Source organism: Folsomia candida, unplaced genomic scaffold, assembly GCF_002217175.1.
Source record: "Folsomia candida strain VU population unplaced genomic scaffold, ASM221717v1 Fcan01_Sc034, whole genome shotgun sequence".
NCBI classification, from domain to species: Eukaryota; Metazoa; Arthropoda; class Collembola; order Entomobryomorpha; family Isotomidae; genus Folsomia; species Folsomia candida.
In genome coordinates, this window is record NW_019091226.1 from 264,003 (window position 1) to 283,008 (window position 19,006).

The following is a 19,006-nucleotide window of genomic DNA, read 5'->3' on the forward strand; positions in this document are numbered from 1 at the left end:
CCCAGTGGTAATATGACACAGCTTATGTCTTACGGGATTTTATTTCAGTAACCCTGAAATTTCCCATAGTTTTTATTGCTAGATTTTACTATCGGGTTTCTCGATAATTTTAGTGCTGTTTAAATGGTGTTACTTGCGAGTGTTTTATTTCGGTGAGTTTTATTCATTTCATTGTAGATTTATGTACTTTATTAAATATTTATTTAAATCTAAGTATGCCCTGAGAATTTACTGGAATTTTATACGACGCCTACCCATTCTAAATATTTCCCACAGGGTTTACAGCCTACCCAGGCAAATCCCAGAATTTGTATAGACTTGGTTCTTTCTGGGGCGTCTTCAGCTCTGCATTAATGTTGGAGGAGGAAATTTACAAAACCAAAAATTGTTTTCTACTCAGAATTTAACTGGCTTTCCACTAAAATTTACTAGAAACTTGTAACACAAAAACTGTTGAAGCTACAGCGTTTCATTTCACTTACAGTTACCCTGGGCATGCTAAGTATACATTACTAAATTTTTATTTTTTTAAAAATATAAGATAGGGCCAATTTTTGTGCGGCGCTGGTCGCCTATCTTTTTGAAACATTCTTTTATGAATGATACATATATATGTAAAATTTACCACTTACTCTGCGAATATAATTTATACTCCAACGAATAAAATTGTAAGAAATTAATATGGAAATTTTATATGGCATATATTAAAATTCACTTCAGCATTCAAATTCACTTCTACAAAATAAATATATTCATGTTTGTCGAAATTTTCGACACGTCTCACTCAAGTTTACAACTTTCCTAAAAACTCGTCTCATTCATGAAAATTAAACAAAATCTCACTTTCACTCATCCTCAGAGTGTGCATATCCGCGAGTAGGATTCAACTCATTTTCATATGACTTCCTACATGCTTCCTACACAGCAGCAGGTGACAGGTGTGTAAATAATGGTAATTTTAATTTTAAACTAAACCTTGCTTGTTATTTACAAATTGTAAGAGTTAATGGTAATACATTGCGTTAAATAATTCGATTTCCAAGGAACCTTCGACATCCAATGTTCTCTAAGGTATGTGACTTAAATATTTTTGTATTATTTTATTATTTGTGGTAAATTGCATACTAAATTACTGAAGCTGGGCTCGGATCTGCGATGTCTAAAAAGTCCTGTTTTGATGGGAATCGAGCGTGCACGCGCTCTCACCTATTTTAGCAAATTTTAAACTTTGACCTAGAGATGCGAAATTTGGCATGCACATGCACCAACATATGCTGCATCATAATATAACATCAATTCCCGTTCCGTTCGCTATAAATTTTTCAGGAAAAATCAAAAACCAAATGTCACCCTTATTCCGTTTGGTTTTTGATTTTTCCTGAAAAATTTATAGCGAACGGAACGGGAATTGATGTTATATTATGATGCAGCATATGTTGGTGCATGTGCATGCCAAATTTCGCATCTCTAGGTCAAAGTTTAAAATTTGCTAAAATAGGTGAGAGCGCGTGCACGCTCGATTCCCATCAAAACAGGACTTTTTAGACATCGCAGATCCGAGCCCAGCTTCAGTACAAATCGTGCCTTCTCTCACAATTTACAGTTGCATGGATCCAGGTCAACCTAACTTTAATTAAGGTAAGTTAAAAGTTTTGGAAAATGTGGTAGCGTTTATTAATTTTAATTTCCATTATTCATTATCAGTGCAAGGCAAGGGCGAATTTTTACGGCTTTAATTTCAAAGTTTACATCAAAACAGGAAACGTTGTAAATTGGTTAATAAGTAACCTACAGTTTGGAATATTATAATAATTTTAATTTTACAGTATTTATGTAATGATTAATTCGCAGAGAGCGATAAAAATACAAAAATTCGTTCCATGTGTAGATTCATTAATAAACGTAAATAACGTGTTATTATAATTTATGACAACCAATTCGTCCATTATATTACAAATTTAATACACATTAGTGTTGGTTATAATAGGTTTATCGATTTAATACAAATTTAATTGTTTTTATCAAGACCGGGAAGGGAAACCGATGTCATCCTTCGTGGTGACGACGACCACCACCACCACCATGGCGCCATTTGGAGAATGTTGTTCTCTCTGCCTTACCCAGTTACCCATCCCCCCGACGAAACAGGCTTCCTTGGCCCCCACCTTTCTCCGCCAGCTCGTCGACATGCTCGGTTTCGACGTGGCGCTCCCACTCTGCGACGGCTGTCATGGCGACGTCTTCTCCGTCCTTGAGATTATTCGACAACTGGACACACTACAGAAGGCGTTAAGTCACGGCGTGGAGGGTATCAGGGACAAGAAGATAGTTAAGACGGGTGGGTCGAGTTAATTGTCGCTTGTTAATTTTAATGACATTAACTTAAATTAGGTTACTTAATGTCCATTATGTTAATTTTTGTACTAATTTAGAATTGGTCGAACCCAGCATAAACGGTGCGGAGGGAATGTCTTCAGGAGCAATAACATGGCTTATTCTACCAGAAGTAAAGATGGAACAAGAAGAAACCGAAGAATGGAATACATCCGAAATTCCTTCGGAGGGAATCATAATCTCGCTACCCCCTCCGACCATGGGACATTTTTTGGAGCCTGCAGCGACGACATCTCAGCAAGATAATAATTACCAAAAACAAGATGGTGACTATGACCAAGATCTCGAAGTTAGTGAGGACGGGACCGACTCTTCTTCCGATGACGATAACGAAAGTGGCGTCGATGAAGAATCCAGCCCTCCCCAAGCCATCAAACCATCGACATCAACTCCTCATCCGGCGAAACGAAAACCATCAAACGTGACAAGAAATTTCGGACTGTTGGATGAATTAATAACTACTTTATCAGTAAGTTTTGTTTTACAATTCTAGTCTGGTTCTAAACTGATTTTGATATTAGTATGAAATATATTCACACCTCATAATTAACTTTTGGCTAAGTAATAAGTACATATTTATTATTTACATTTACTTTTTTCTAGTTAAATCCACCACTATTCCAATGTAACGCGTGCTTGAAAAAATTCAAAACCAAGGCGAACATTAAATACCACCAATTTTGTGGGAATGCTGATAGTGAAAAACCGTTCAAGTGTGACCAGTGCGGAAAAGGGTTCATTAGTAAATCCCACTATGAATATCACCTGAGAACCCATACAGGTAATTAATTATACATTATCGCAAAATGTTCCTGAAATTGTGAAATAAATGTTTGAAGTAAATTCTTCTAAACTTTTTACAGGGCTGTTGTACTTAATTACTTTTGTACTTAATTACTTACTTAATTACCGAACTTGAAGTAATTGGTAATTGATAATTGATTTCAATTACTCCGGTATTTGTAAAAGTAATTAAGTACTTAAGTACTTGAAGGACCTGAAGTAATTAAAATTGGAAGTACTTAATTACTTGGCCAAGTAGTAATTAGTAATTGAATACTCAATTACTTTGATCAATTACTTAATCGAACATACTTGGAATGAAATGCGACAAGTATCCCTCTCCTGATGAACTCGAATTATGTAAATATCTTTTGTTGTGAACGCTTTGGTCATCATTCCCATTCAACCTTTGCACTTCAAGCTTATTACAATTTTATATTACAATTGTTTCTACTGGCTGTGTTGCATGGACTGCAAAAATTACCTAAGCAATCTCGTTAGTCAGAGTCAGGTAACATACAAAAGATAGAAATGTACGCATTAACAATTTTAATGCTGTGATTATGGGAAGAAAAGGCCATTGTCTCTCTGGAGACAATGGCCACGGCAATTTTAAACTTTTGGATCATTTAGATGAACTGTTTGCTGTACCGAGATATTTATAAATGTTTTATCCTGTTCGGAAATGAATTTGGTCGAAAGTTAGCCTTTAAATAGTGTTTAATTAATTTCGAGTATGAGGATTAAGTAATTAGTAATTAAGTAATTGACTTTCAATTACTAATAAGTAATTGGTAATTGAAAATCAATTACATGCTTGAAGAGTAATTGTAATTGATAATTAAGTTCAATTACTGGACAAAGAAGTAACTGTAATTAGTACTTAATTCTCATTTTGGCAGACGGAGTAATTAAGAATTAAGAATTAATTACTTCTACTGGTAATTGAACAGCCCTGACTTTTTAGGTGAAAGGCCATACCCTTGCTCCGAGTGTGACAAAAGTTTCAACCAAAAGAGCAAACTTACGCGTCACATGTGTAGCGCTCATGATGGAGAAAAACGTTATGTTTGTGACACATGTGGAGCTGGATTTGCAACAAAACAAAGACTGCAAGCCCACGATGTGACTCACACTGGTCAAAGGCCTTTCTCCTGTGTACATTGCGGAAAAAGATATGGTGATGGGGCCAGCTTACGCAGACATATGAACACTCACGCAGGTTAATTTTCCTTTAAATTGTGGGTATTCATAAATAAACTTCGCAACTTTGTGAGATTTTCGATGCAACAAATCAGATTGCTATATTTTTTTAATGAAATATTTATTACCGTCGTAAACAATTTTTCGCAAAGTCGTCGTCCAGAGAATTGTAATTTCTCTTGTTACGACACCGATTTCACAAAGTTGCGAAGCAACGTTTTTGAATGAATACCAAAACTTTCTCTCAAATTTTCTCCATTTTTTAAATTTCATTTTTGTTCATTAAAAATAAACAGGTGAGCGACCCTCCCACGTGTGCATTCATTGTGGAAAAATCTATCAACACAAGGATACTTTGGACGCTCACATGAGAACACATTCGGATGTGCGACCCTTTGCGTGCGATCAATGTACGGCAGCTTTCCATGACAAGAGAGATCTCAAAAGGCACCTTCTCACTCATACGGGTATGCAAAAATCCTTGTCTGGTTTTTCCGATTTTTTGGGAAAATAGCTTCGTTCGTTTTAGAAAATGGTTTTCAATTTTATAAAACCCTTTTCCGATTTTACTTACCTAAGCTCCATTCGTTTTTAATATTTTCGAATGAAAAACCGGTTTACTAAAATTTACCAAGACTGGAATTATGGAAACCGGTGTTCAATATGTTACGATTTTGAATGCCATGGATAATACGAGTTAAAAGATATGACTTGTTTACTTTTTCAGATGAACGTCCCTTCAAATGTGACTTTTGCGCAATGCAATTTCGCCGTAAGGACGGTCTCCAACGTCACATTAAGAACATTCATATTAAGGGAAAAAATAAGCCAAATCTGAAAGACAGAATTCAAACGAACTCGTCCGTTCCCGAATTAAAATTCGACTCAGCCGACATGTAGGTCAAAGTTTCGCATTGTCAAAATCACATTAAGTTAAAAATTCTGCAAATATTGTCAGAAGTTATTTGAGATTACCAGAGAAAAAATCAGGAAGTTTAAACGAGATGGTAACTTTTTAGGTTACCAAAAAATGTCTCTGGGGTGAAAGCTGTGTTTTAAAAAACTTAAAATGTACAAACAAACTTGACAGGAATTTGTAAATTGTACAGGAAAAATTATTAAATTTAGTTCTATTAAAATTGCAGAAATGAAGAACTTCTCCCGAAAAATGAAGTGGAATCGGATGTCAACGATGAGGATGATCCACTGTTATGTAATATGTGAATTATTACATAGGTATTATGAATATGATAAGTATGTAATCAGTTGCAAAGTGTTCATTACATTTTTAATACTTATATTGGCAGGAAGATTGTACAAAAACATTTACATAACAAACTCTGTCCGCATTAATACGCTACATATATTTACATACTATCAAGTACACATTTATATATGTTGATGAAAACAAATAGTGCACCATTATATTGAATAAAAAAGTGTTCAGTAAAAAAAATGTGGATATGTAATAATTTTTACTTCATTTTTGACTCAAAATAAGCCTAAAATGTCCCCATTCTTCATAATTCATAAACCCTTCGGGAAATAGCTCTCCAAAACTTCGATACAGAAATGTTATATAGCATACATATATTTAAATTCACGTTCATTCAAAAAGAAAAAGTTTTTACGTGTCGAATATTTCGACATTTTCGACAAACAAAGGTAAAATATTTAGTTTGGAGGGGAGAAAATGTTGATTTTTTTCACTCAAAAATAAATATTTTGCCTATTTTTATCGAAAATGTTGTAATTTTAGATCCGTCTCAAGTCACAACTTGTCTAAAAACTCGTCTCATTGAAAAATGAGACTTATTTTGTCTCATGAAAAAGAGACGAAATCTCACGTTCACTCGGAGTGTGCATATCCGCGAATAGGATTCAATCTCATTTTCATATGACATCCTCTTACTTACACAGCAGCAGGTGTGTAAATAATTTATTTGTTTACTAAGACTTGATTGTTACAAATTGTAAAAGTTAATAGTTGAAATATTTTGTTACATAATTGGATTCCAAAGATTGCTTCGACATCCAATGTTCTCTGAGGTACGTACAGACTTGGACATAAATATTATTTCTTTTTATGCTATTTTATTTTATTATTTGTTATAAATCGTGTCTTCTTTTGCAATTTACAGTTGGATCCAGCTAAATAAGTCTAACTTTAATTAAGGCGAGTTAAAAGTTTTGGAAAATATGGCGTAAAATGCAACTTCAATTAATTATTTTAAATTTTTGCCACAGAAATTGACCTGCACCGAGAGGGGAAATCGCCCATGGCGACAGCGACAACTACCACGACCACGGAGGCATTTAGAGGATGTTGTTCCCTCTGCCTTACCCAATTATCGGCCACCCCCACGAAACAGGCTGCCTTGGCCCCCACCTTCCTCCGCCAGCTGATCGACCTGCTCGGTTTCGACGTGGCCCTCCCACTCTGCGACGGTTGTCATGGCGACGTCATCTCCGTCATTGACATTATCCGACAAATGAACAAACTTCAAAAGGCGCTGGGCCTTGGCGTGGTGGGGATAACGAAGAAGAAGAAAGTCATTACGGGTGGGTTGGGTCAATCTAACAATTTACGATTAGTAATTGTATATCTTATCTAATCTTAATTTTGAATTGAATATTTACAATATAGTGTTGGTGACGGCCAGTTTAGACGGTGTCGCAATGTCTTCAGAAGCAGAAACACTGATTATTGCACCACAACCAGCAGTGAAGATGAAACAAGAAGACATCGAAGAATGGAATACATCCGAAATTCCTTCCGATTGGATCTTGTCATCAAATGTGACCGCGCAACCCCCTCCGACCATGGGCCATTTTTTAGAGCCTTTCTCCCCCTCGGCGACGACGTCAAAGCAAGGCAATAACTGCCCAAAAGATGATGACCAAGATCCCGACGTTAGCGGCGACGAGACAGGATCTAGTTCTCCCGACGACGATGATGACCGTGGCGACGATAAAATCAGACCATCTGATTCGCCATCACTTCCCCCAACGACATCAACTCCTGGTCAGGCGAAAGAAAAACGTCCCGGCCTGGCAGCAAAATTCCCGGGATGGCAGAAATTAATAACTACTTTATCCGTTAGTTTTTTTTACAATTCCAATGTTTAAATATAATCAGGCTTCATAATTCACTATGATTTGGATAATTAATACATATTTACTTATATATTTTTTATAGTTAAAACCACCACTCTTCCAATGCAATGCGTGCTCGAAAAAGTTCAAAACCAAGTCTAACATTAAATACCACCAATTTTGTGGGAATGCTGATAGTGAAAAACCGTTCAAGTGTGACCAGTGCGACAAAGGGTTTATTAGTAAATCCCACTATGAATATCACCTGAGAACCCATACAGGTAATAATTGTAGTCGAATTATCGTAAATGTTCTTGAAATTTTGAAATAAATTCTCTCAACAAATCCTTCTAAACTTTTTAGGTGAAAGGCCATACCCTTGCTCCGAGTGTGACAAAAGTTTCAACCAAAAGAGCAAACTTACGCGTCACATGGGTGCCGTTCACGACGGAAAAAAAGAAAAACGCTTCGTTTGTGACTTATGTGGAGCTGGATTTATAACAAAAGGAAAACTACAATCCCACGATGTGACCCACACTGGTCAAAAACTCTTCCCCTGCAAACATTGCGGCAAAAGATATCTTGATAGACCGAGCTTAAGAAAACATGAGATCACTCATACAGGTTAATTTTCCTTTCAATTGTTAGTATTCACCAGGGTTGGCCAAGATAATTTGACAAGATACAAGATATCAGATACAAGATACAAGATATATCTTGTATCTTGTATCTTGTGTAACGGAGTTTATCTTATCTTTTATCTTGTATCTGAACGTTTCTCAAACAGTATTTTGTATCTTGTATCTTGTATCTGGAGAATTTATTTCGATCAAATTTTATTTGAAATACTAGTCAAGATACAAGATAAATTTTTAGTGAAAAACCGGGAAACTTGCATATTTGGTAGTATTAAAACTTGGAATTATGAAGATTTAAAAACCTCAGTGTACAGCTTTGTCGAGCCGGATGCAAGGTTCTGTTGTATAACGTCGTAATATTTATTTATCCACAGTAAATTAACCCTCGCACGTTGGCAAATTTTGTAATTTGCATTATATTCCTAATTTGTACAACCATTAGAGCAATTATTCCAAATTTCAACTGAATATACTGGTAACAATAATTTCAGCTCCATATAATAATTTAAAAAAATCAGTATGGGTCACTACATATGAAATCCTCACATTTGTTTATAAATTGTAAACATAGGGTGAGGACTTGCATTATAAATTACAATGCAAGTTACGAGTCTATACTATCATTATTAATAAGTTACTCGGGTACAATACAAAAAATCAAGTGGTGCTTCGATATTTCATGTTTTTTTGCAAGCTCCGAATAATTTATCTTGTATCTTGAAAAAATTATTTCAAATAAATATCTTGTATCTTGTATCTGGGATCACAGCAGATAAAATCTATCTTGTATCTTATATCTTGTCTAACTCTAATTATTTGTATTTAGTATCTTGTATCTTAAGGTTTCGTTCAAATATTTTGTATCTTGTATCTTGTATCTTTGAAACAAAGTATCTTGGCCAACCCTGGTATTCACGTCAACTAAGTAAACGTCGCTTCGCTTGGCACCATATTTTCGCAAGTTTGGGAAGAACTGCGAATTGCGACAAATCAGATCGCTGTTTTTTTATGAAATATGCGACACAAAGAAGCATATATGTATGCATGGAGCGTACTCACGATAACATGTTATTTCGCATCGCAACTCATTTAGAAAACTTGCGAAGAATTAAAAAATTGTGCCGAGAGGGGATTTGCAAAATGTAACTTCGCAAATCTACTAAAGACGTATGAATTTTGATGTCGTTTCCATGAATTTCTGTAATTTATCTTGCTGATGATGGTGAGGATGAGTTTGCGAAACAATAACATACCCATTTTCTGGGGTAAATTTACGAAAAAAATCCCCATGGTTTTCCAGCAAAATTTGTGTGAAGTGAAATCTCGGCAGATCTCGCAAAACTCATATTGCTCTGCTCAGAGAATTGCGAAAGTTCAGCCTATCGTCGTGAGGTATTTCACGCAAACTTGTCCCTAAGTGAATTTTTCACCTATCTGCTTAGGTATTTTCATGCAAACTAAGCGTTCACGACGCCGTAAAGTTGCGAAGCGACGTTTTTGAGTGGCGTGAATGAATACCAACAATGTCCTTTATTTTTTAAATTTATTTATTTTTTCATTTCAGGTGGGCGACCCCACGTGTGCAGTCAATGTGGAAAAAACTTTGCACACAAGGTTACGTTGGACACTCACATGAGAACGCATTCGGATGTGCGACCCTACGAATGCGATCAATGTACGGCAGCGTTCCATGACAAGAAGGATCTCAATAGGCACGCTCTTACTCATACTGGTATGCAAAAATCTACCCTGGTTTTTCCGATTTGGAAAAAATATTCTCAGATTTTGTGAAAGCGCTTTCCTACTGTTCAGCCAATGTTAATAATCTCGATTCCTTGTAAATTTTTCTGAAAGGTAATTTAGTTTTTTTAAAATAAATTAAAATTATCTGCCCGGAAACCTTTCAGATTTTTTTCAAACTATTAATACTGGCTGAGCAGTAAGCTTCTTTCGTTTTAATGTTTTCCAACGAAAAACCGGGTTACTAAAATTGGAAGAATGGAAAACTACATTCTAGCGTTCAAAATCTTCCTACTCAAAGATATCATTTGTTCAATTTTCACTTTTACAGATGAACGTCCCTTCAAATGCGACTTTTGTGTGGGGGAATTTCGCCGTAAGGACGGTCTCCAACGTCACATTAAGAACATTCATATTAAGGGAAAAAATAAGCCAAATCTGAAAGACAGAATTCAAACGAACTCGTCCGTTCCCGAATTAAAATTCGACTCAGCCGACATGTAGGTCCAAGTTTTACATTGTGAAACTCACGTGACAGCCAAAAAAGAAGATGATTTGGTGAATTATAAGTTAACAATTCCGCAAACATTTCTACAAATTTCTTAACAGTAAAAGTCGCAATTTACGAAAAAAATAATCAGAATAACAAATTTAGTAGACGAACCTTTAGATTTATAATTATTAATTTTCAATAGTTAAAACCAGAAATTGCAACGCTTAGTTTATAAAAATAGTTTCTGAGTGAAAGAAATGATTTATAAAACTTAAAATTTACAAGCTAACTTAACATGAATTTATAAATTGTGAAGAAAATTAATTTAGTTTTATTCAAATTTTAGGATTGAGGAACTTGTCCCAAAAAGTGAAGTGGAATCGGATGTCAGTGATAATGATGATCCACTGAATATGTGAATCACATATTTAGTTTATTTAGTTACTAAATGACTGTTCAGTAATTTACATAATGTGAATTCATACATGAATATGGTAATAAGTGTGTAATTAATTGCAAATTTGTCATTACATTTTAAATTAGATTATACAAAAATATGTATAGAAAACTCCGTTCGGATTATTAATAATACCGTTACAACCGCATGTAACAAAGAGGTGAAAGCTGTTTGTCATATAATCATATTGTTTTTGCCGTCGAAAATTCATTATCAAGAATGATGTATTTTTCATAATTGTGACGTTTGGCCTGGTTCACACGGTAATTAGGTGTCACAGGGTTATCATATTAGTATGTGTCGAGGTCACCAGTGTATTCGGGGTTACATTTTTTATTATTAAATTGATAATTTGGTATATTTTAATTTTATAACTGGTTGAAGCATACATTTTTTCACTTTTGCATAATGAAAGCATTTCCACCTCGATCTGCCCCACAATCCGCGAATCATACATGTGGGACATTGTTTACTTTCTCATCATCTGCAATCTGTACTCGCTCTAAATTTTCACTCGTGTTTTTTTATTTCCAATTGAAATCATGGCAAAACAGGTAATAATAATTTTGAAATTAAAGTTGACAATAGTTTTAAACAGTAATTAGTGTAAACTAATTTATTGTTTTAATATTTGAATAGTTTAAAATTTGGACTTCAAATTTATAACTTAATTGTTTATTTTATGTATGCGTTGCCTATTTATCGCTTTTTCATATGTATGTAAACATAATTAAACATTATTTAACTTTTTTTCTTACTCGGCAGTGTAACACTACCTTGACCAACTAGGAGAGGAAATGTCATCCTCCATGGCGACGACGACGATCACGGCATCATTTGGAGGGGGAGGACGATGTTCCCTCTGTCTTATCCAATTACCACTCCCCCCGACGACGGAACAGGCTTACTTGCTCCCCACCTTTCTCCGCCAACTCGTCGCCTTGGTCGGTTTCGATGTGACACTCCCACTCTGCGACCGTTGTCATGGCGACGTCACCTCCGCTATCGACATTCTTCGACAACTGGACAAACTGCAGAAAACGTTACGTCGCGGCGTGGAGGGAATAAGGGACAAGAAGAAAGTTAAGAAGGGTGGGTCAAGTTAACAATTTGTTACTTGCTAATGTCAATTATCTGAATTTTGTCCTGAATAAATATTTAGAATTGGTCGCTCCTATTTTAAACGGTATGGAGGACAAGGTCGCTCTGACCCCAGAAGCAACAATATCGTTTAATCCACCACTAAAGAATGAACACGTCAATGCAGAAAGTATCGTACCTACGCCACGGGTTGAAATTTCTCTCCAAACGGTCGTGCCATCGTCTTCGTCACCGACTGTGTCGTCACAACCAGTTCTCACTCTGTCCACCGAAGGTTACTATTTAGGACCGGTACCATTCACCCCAACCACTCCTCCGATACCACACCAAACGAGCAATTATCAAGAACAACCTGTACAAAATTGTTACCAGCAAGATATCGAGAATGGTGACCAGGATCCCGACCCAGAATATTTTCCTGATAATTCTCCTCAAAATGACGACGATGACGATGACGAAATAAGTGACCACGCTGAAGAGAAACAACCCTGGCCCGTTATGTCGCCACAAAATCGACACTCTGGAAGTGACATTTTACCACCACCCCCCTCCAGGGCCGGTCCAAATCAGAGGGCGCTAAAACCCACAAGAAAACGTCCCGGCCCGTGGGACCCAGAAAAGAAAGCTCTCATCTTGGCGAAAAGGAAAGCCGCTCAGGTCGAGGTTCTCGGCCCGATCGAAACCGCTCCGGATGGACGGTTGTACTTTGAGGGGGTCGAAATCATTAAAGTTGGGAACTCCTACTCTTGCTCAGCCTGTGACTGGAGCGACGCCAAAATGTCCACCTTGGAGCCGGAAAAATGTGCCAATTGGGCGAAAGTCCGTGCCATCAAGTTGCACGTGCGAGGCATACATTTACGTAGGTCGACAAATTAATTACATTTCCAACTTGATTGATAACACCTTATCTATTTTGTTCAGGTGCTTACCGCTGCGACCCGTGTGGCAAACATTTTACTTGCCCTAGATCGCTAAGGTCGCATTTGGCGTCGAAACTACACGCCGAAAATGTGCCCACCACCTGCCCCATTTGCGCCATCACATTGCCCAAAGTTAAGTTGGATTCGCACCTCTTTTCGCACAAAAGTCCGGCAGAGCAGGAGGCCGAGCTTGCGGCGAAACCGGAGAAGCCGCGCCGACCAAAGAAGAAACCGTCGAAAGAACGTGAGTTGTTTTGCAAAAAAACTGCTTTTGAAATTTTGGAAAAATTTTTAAAGGAAGTGACAAGTTGTGTCTTTTACTTTGATAAAGCTTACATGTTCCAATTTTACAAAAATTGAGAATTTAAATTCGACTGAAATGTATTTTCTTGGTCGTAATTTTATCAAAATGTCATAAAAACTGTATAGATTACAGTTTAATTTCTGAATCCGATATTTTTTATAACGTTTTCCTGACCAATAATTTTTTTAAGTATGTATTAAACCATTTTACAAATTTGTAAAATGGTAAAAAACTTTTTTTACAACCTAAAGAAATTAAGATTTTAAACTTCCCCAGGTGTCAGGATCCCACGGAAGAAACCTGTCGACCCATCGACCCCTCGCCCCGCTCAAAGTAGAAAAGGTATTAAAAGAACCCGTCCCTTCGCAAGACATCCCAAAGTGCCCTGCGAAATTTGCGGCCGTCCCAGCTCCGCCGTCTACATGCCAAATCATGTCTGGTCGCATAAGAGCGAAGCGGAAAAAGAAGCCGCCCGCAAATTCGGTCTCGCACCGAAAATTGTGACCCAGCCGAAACCGATCGCCCCCCATCCGAAGGTGGAGTGTCCCATTTGCTCGAAATTCGTGTGGAGATTTTACCTTGACCGGCACATCGAGACGCATCAAGCCCCCGAGGAGCGCCGCACCTTCGCCTGCACGTGGCCTGGCTGTGACAAAAAGTTCAAACAGAAAGCCTTCATGCGTGGCCATGTCAAATTCGTGCATCAGACGGAAAAGGTTGACCACCACGTGTGCACCGGTGAGTGATAAATGAGGGCGCAAATTTAAAGGAAACTTGTTGATAAGTAATTACGTAATTTATGACCGTCCCCAGGTCAGGTTACAAATATTTATGCCTTATCCAGACTTATATAATTACACGGATCAAATACTAAAATCTTAATTTTATTAGCTTTTTATACAAGTTTCACGATAAGGAATCAAGGCGTTACATATTTTAAACTTTTTTCTTATTTCAAATTTTTTAACTTAAAAGTTTCTCATTATTATGTATTTTGTATCCAGCTCCCGGCTGCTCGAAACGCTACACTTCTCTGAAAACACTTCACCAGCATGTCGCCACGTGGCACAATCGAGCCTTGAATTCTCACCATTGTCCAATCTGCAACAACTCCTTCTACAAAAAGTATATGTTCGAAAAGCACATGAAAAATCATCCACCTGCATCCGACCACACCCACTTCTGTCCCCATTGCCCGAGAAAATTCGTAAATTCTAGTCTACTCCAGGGTCATAGGACGCACGAGCATGGGGAAAAGTTTCCCGATAAAAAGATAACACGCGTCCGACCCAAGAAGAAGAGGACCAAGGCCAGAAATATGTAAGGCGTGTTCGAGATTGTCATTAGTTTGAAAAAAAATTGTACACAAATTAATTTAGCGTTGAGCTCATCGCCAAAATAGGTACATTTTAAATCATTTCTCGGTGCTGGGAATTTATTTTAAAGATCTGAACGACAAATTTTTGTAAATCAGATACTGCCGAATTTAAAAAAAATATACACTCCAGATTTGACAGTTTTTGATGGAGGAGATCTCAAGTTTAATAGGCCTTCATAAAAATTGAAACTTAAAGAAACTGCCTTAAAAAACCTTACCAGTAATTAATTAACTTACTGACTACAAAGTCGGCCAGAATTTTAAATTAAATTCCCAGAGCTGGAAAATCGTTAAAAAAATGTGTTGATTTTGACGAATTTAGTGATTAGTCATTCACCGAATCCTACCTTAATTGTGTACAAATTATATTACAGAAGGGAACAATTGTCTTGCTCCGAAAGTGAAGAGGAGGAATCCGACGAAGAAAATTATGACGTCAAAAACATCCGGAAAACGACGCCAGTTTTACATTTCGCCGCCTCCCAGCCCAGCTCCTGGCGGGGACGGACATTAAGGTCATTTCAGACCAAGTCGTCAGCCATGTAGGAATCGGTGGAGAATTCGAAATCGTTGTATTAAGCTCAGATTGATATACATATTTAATTTGCTACTCCAATATTTTTCATGATTTTATTTCGACGAGTACATGCATGTACATGTTATAATTTGTCGTTTTGGATTTGGCATTGCATTTATATTCATGTAATTTTACAAGAAAATAAAAATATTACATGATAATTAGTATTTAGTTTCGGGAAATTTAATAATCACTAATTTCGAATTCAAGTCAACTTCGTTCTGCCCCACGATTTTCAATCCGTAAATTTTGCTAATACCAAAACATGCGCAAGTTAGAGCAGACCTAAATTTTACTTTGATCATTGTCTCTTTAAAAGAAAAGCACATTCAATTCAAAACTTGTTCATACATATCTGGAGCTTCATTAATGCAGTCGTGCTCCAAAATACTGCTCTAGTTTGTTACACAAAAGAATAACCTGATGCGGCACACAAACTCATATTTGACTGGATTTCAATTTACCAAATTCCATATTTACCATTATTCCATGTTATTGACATTTGATTTATATAAATGGAACAAAATCTGACACGCAAGATAGCCTTGACTTCTTTCTTGAAAAGTTTGTATATGCTGACGAATTAATGAAGATGAGACAATGAATTTTGAAAAATACGTTACTTACTTATTTACCTATAAATACCAGGTTTAAATTTTGTAATCATTTTAAGTGCCAAAACATTGCTCAGCATAGCGCAAGCATATATATTTCAGAAGGGAAACAATGCTGAAACTGATTGCGAGTTTGATCTATATTTTAGGAATTTTGCAAGCCCATGGGTCGACTACAGCGGATCCTAAGGAGGGGTGAGTTAAGACAAAATTAGAATTTTTTTGCGTTAGGCATTTTTTCTTTTTGCATCCCGAGCCAGAGATATTCCACAGTCCTATCTCTGGGCCCTTCCGTCTGTCTTACGAACCTTTGACATACATACTTTTTTTAAAAACCTGGTGCTAATCGTCCGACAAAAATCGGGCTTTCAATTAAAAATGCACAATACCCCAATATTAACGAAATTATAACTATTTAATTACATTCTAATTCATTACGTGAAACTTTTATGTATAAATATTTATCTAAAAGATATCTCTAAATTTCTCTATATTAGAGAATCAACCCGTGAGTCCCGGGTGAGAATCAGGGTCGGAGAGGACAACGGGTTTTCCTACGAGGTGAATGGCTACACCCCATCGCCATACCGCATCTCAACTTCCGGAGAATATTACAACAATGCCGACACCTCGGCGGGTGGGGTGCGTCTCTTCCTCAGTGTCGAAGATGACATTTCCTTCACGGACATTTCGGCGGATCGCGACGTGCTCTACGTCTACTTGGAGACGCGTCGAGGCTACGCGGGCCACCCGAACTACTCTCAATTCTATTTTGATATCACGTGCCCTTATCCAGCTGAACCGAGGGATCTTTATGTAATTCAGATTAACTCGACCTCCGTTTTGGTGGTTGGTCCCTCGAGATCGACGGCCGGACAGAGAAGGGCGCTCAAGAGTGGGTCGTTTTTAGTAAAGGAGTGAATAAATAATTAGGGGTAATATAAGATCTGATAGAAAAATTATAGTACCAATGTAATTACATAAGAAAAAGTTTGAATAAATGCAAGTAACGTTTCATTTGGGTGCATGTATCATTTACAAAACCTGTCGTAAATCATACTCGGAAATAAATAACACCTTGTGTTAGAAAAGATCAGGAAAATTTATCTTAACAAATTGGATTTCAAAATCTGTTAAAATCGACACGCTTTATTTGTCTTGGACATTTGTGACCTTTGATCTCGTCCCCACCGTCACCTGGTCACCGTAGGTCAAATCGACCTATTCCGTTGGATTTCGAGTCCTCACAAGGGATCGCTTTAAGTTAAGAAAATCGTGAACTGTGACCTGGCGCCATGACCTTGTGCGTTACCTTCATCGCCTACTTTCGAATCAGGTCAATTTGTGTCTATTTCTGTTTCCAAAGTATGTACATATTTTCCATATATTTTTCATAGATTGACCCGCTCGATCAATTTGCGATGGAAATTATGCATTACTTAATACTTCAATTCTGGAAATAATTCATACACATGACTAATTTTGAACAGACAAATTTGTTTACTTTAGAAAAATACTATTACAAAAATTAGAGATCATTACATTACATACATAAAACGTACAAATTACCTAGTCGGGTACGAAATTCTTTGATAAACGTTTTTTACTGCAGAAAAACAACGGGTAAGAATTTTTAATTAAAATTTTATACACGGATGCATAATATACCTGTGTATAATATAAAAATACTAAATATCCAAATTTCCTCTTCTGGAGCACACACACTTACAAAATCTGATGGTAAAATGATCGCCTGGATTACGCACACTTTCCTGTGGAAACTTATCCCAAGCTTTGCGTAAATTTAACAAGGAAAATTAAAGAATTTGCACTATGCAAAAATCATACATACCCCTGGCAAATAGAAAACGTCGAAGATCTCATCCCCCTAAGTCTTTGATGGTTTGGATTTGAATTAATCTCCTGGAAAAAGCGAAACCCCGTTTTTCTCTAGAAAGGGTTACAGCGCAAGCCAAGAATTACATTACCAAAGTTGCAAAACTTAGTGTAAAACCTTTGAAGTCCGGTCTATTGAAAAATAGAAACTGAATTTCTTAAAAGGTAACGGCTCAGCCATATTGTGCAAAAATTGTCGAAAATTGACTCTGAGCTCATTTCATCGATTTTATTTGGTCACAAAAATTCCATTGGTAATAGCAGACCTTAATCATCTGGATTATTACTTGCGGCTTAAAATTTAGACCATGGCCTGCTCTAAAACTTCCACTGGTGCGGAAGTTCTCAAATTTTGTTTCTCAACGCTTGTGACCATTTTCCGGTAAAAACCGTGCGTGCTCCAAGCGACCGGCCGTCCATCAGATTTCTCTAGCGTGCGTACTCCAGGAGAGGAAATTGGGAAAGGTAGTATTTTTATATTATACACAGGTATATTATCCATCCATATGGAAAATTTTAATTAAAAATTCTTACCCGTTATTTTTCTGCAGTAAACAACGTTTATCAAAGAATTTCGTACCCGACTAGGGACATCTAATTACACATGTACATATGTATGTACATACGCATGACCTTATGCATTTCTCCATATTAAGTAGTTGTAATGACGGTAAGTGGTAACGTTGCCAAGTACATATTTATGTATGTATATAAACATGACTTATGTAACTTACACAAACCTTTCGCAAACTAATACATACGCTAAAATTATGAAAATACCAAAATTTTAAACTATTCAGATTCCTACATATACATAAATTAAATCTAATTCTGGAAGAACCTTGTCCTCCAAAAATAGGAAAAATTCTGTTCAGTGATACATATGTACATACGCCGTTAGTTCACTTCGACTACCAAATTAACTGAAGTATATATTTTTCGAAAAGTAAAAAATGTGGAGTGAGGCCGGTCTCCGATATTTTCGGCGAGCCGTCAAATTCACCCTGCGCAGTTCCTGTTTCACTTGTTTCACTTTAAAATGGAACGACAAAGATGGCAGGGCAGAACCTTGCCGCAAAAATGCTTGCCAATTTCGAAACTTTCAGATCTATACGGGAATCATGACACTGCTCGTGGTGCCGATCTTTTTCGCCAGAACTTATCAACTCCTCACATCGGCACAACCAGGGGAAAGTCGAGACTTGAAAGTGTTCCTTGTAACATTCTTAGTCACAGATTTGGTATTCATTTGCACACCGTATTTGTGGTTCTTAGCGAAACCGACGAGCCCCCAAAAACTCGTCATGTGCTATGAAACTGCCCTCCTTGTGGATTCACAGATACAAAGTAGGTGGTACATAAGAGAGGCATGTACATAAACCGGAAGTTTACTATCTAATATAAAATTTCAT

The 19,006-nt window shown here is 36.9% G+C and overlaps 4 protein-coding genes across 9 annotated transcripts; all 4 read left to right on the forward strand.

The window, feature by feature from the left end:
• Positions 1-899: 899 nt before the first annotated feature.
• Positions 900-5,840, forward strand: LOC110860779 (zinc finger protein 37). Of its 4 annotated transcripts, none has more exons than XM_022109883.2 (10): positions 900-952; positions 1,044-1,071; positions 1,604-1,638; positions 2,027-2,338; positions 2,433-2,863; positions 2,998-3,175; positions 4,145-4,399; positions 4,677-4,847; positions 5,108-5,276; positions 5,526-5,840. In XM_022109883.2, exons 4-10 carry the CDS (start codon positions 2,044-2,046, stop codon positions 5,602-5,604), a joined length of 1,578 nt encoding a protein of 525 aa, XP_021965575.1. In that variant the 5' UTR covers positions 900-952; positions 1,044-1,071; positions 1,604-1,638; positions 2,027-2,043; the 3' UTR covers positions 5,605-5,840. The 4 variants fall into 4 exon arrangements, with proteins under 4 accessions (XP_021965575.1, XP_021965577.1, XP_035716471.1 ...); XM_022109885.2 differs by having other exon boundaries at positions 914-1,071; positions 5,526-5,616; positions 5,688-5,840; XM_022109884.2 differs by having other exon boundaries at positions 921-938.
• Positions 5,841-6,236: 396 nt separating this feature from the next.
• On the forward strand, positions 6,237-10,970 carry LOC110860778 (zinc finger protein 599). 2 transcript variants are annotated; one of them, XM_022109881.2, is made up of 10 exons: positions 6,237-6,306; positions 6,402-6,429; positions 6,522-6,556; positions 6,628-6,942; positions 7,028-7,479; positions 7,580-7,757; positions 7,840-8,100; positions 9,679-9,846; positions 10,186-10,354; positions 10,694-10,970. In XM_022109881.2, the coding sequence occupies exons 4-10, from the start codon at positions 6,660-6,662 to the stop codon at positions 10,764-10,766; spliced, it is 1,584 nt and encodes a 527-aa protein (XP_021965573.1). In that variant the 5' UTR covers positions 6,237-6,306; positions 6,402-6,429; positions 6,522-6,556; positions 6,628-6,659; the 3' UTR covers positions 10,767-10,970. The 2 variants fall into 2 exon arrangements, 1 of the variants encoding a protein (XP_021965573.1); XR_004837359.1 differs by having other exon boundaries at positions 6,273-6,429; positions 10,186-10,412.
• Positions 10,971-11,236: 266 nt separating this feature from the next.
• Positions 11,237-15,251, forward strand: LOC110860785 (zinc finger protein 629). Of its 2 annotated transcripts, none has more exons than XR_004837358.1 (7): positions 11,237-11,358; positions 11,570-11,896; positions 11,967-12,764; positions 12,827-13,069; positions 13,406-13,867; positions 14,134-14,531; positions 14,882-15,023. XR_004837358.1 is itself a non-coding variant. In XM_022109893.2 (7 exons), exons 2-7 carry the CDS (start codon positions 11,602-11,604, stop codon positions 15,051-15,053), a joined length of 2,286 nt encoding a protein of 761 aa, XP_021965585.1. In that variant the 5' UTR covers positions 11,237-11,358; positions 11,570-11,601; the 3' UTR covers positions 15,054-15,251. The 2 variants fall into 2 exon arrangements, 1 of the variants encoding a protein (XP_021965585.1); XM_022109893.2 differs by having other exon boundaries at positions 14,134-14,449; positions 14,882-15,251.
• Positions 15,252-15,735: 484 nt separating this feature from the next.
• LOC110860819 lies at positions 15,736-16,715 on the forward strand. The gene is made up of 2 exons (XM_022109932.2): positions 15,736-15,893; positions 16,196-16,715. The coding sequence occupies exons 1-2, from the start codon at positions 15,811-15,813 to the stop codon at positions 16,617-16,619; spliced, it is 507 nt and encodes a 168-aa protein (XP_021965624.1). The 5' UTR covers positions 15,736-15,810; the 3' UTR covers positions 16,620-16,715.
• The last annotated feature ends 2,291 nt before the right edge of the window (positions 16,716-19,006 follow it).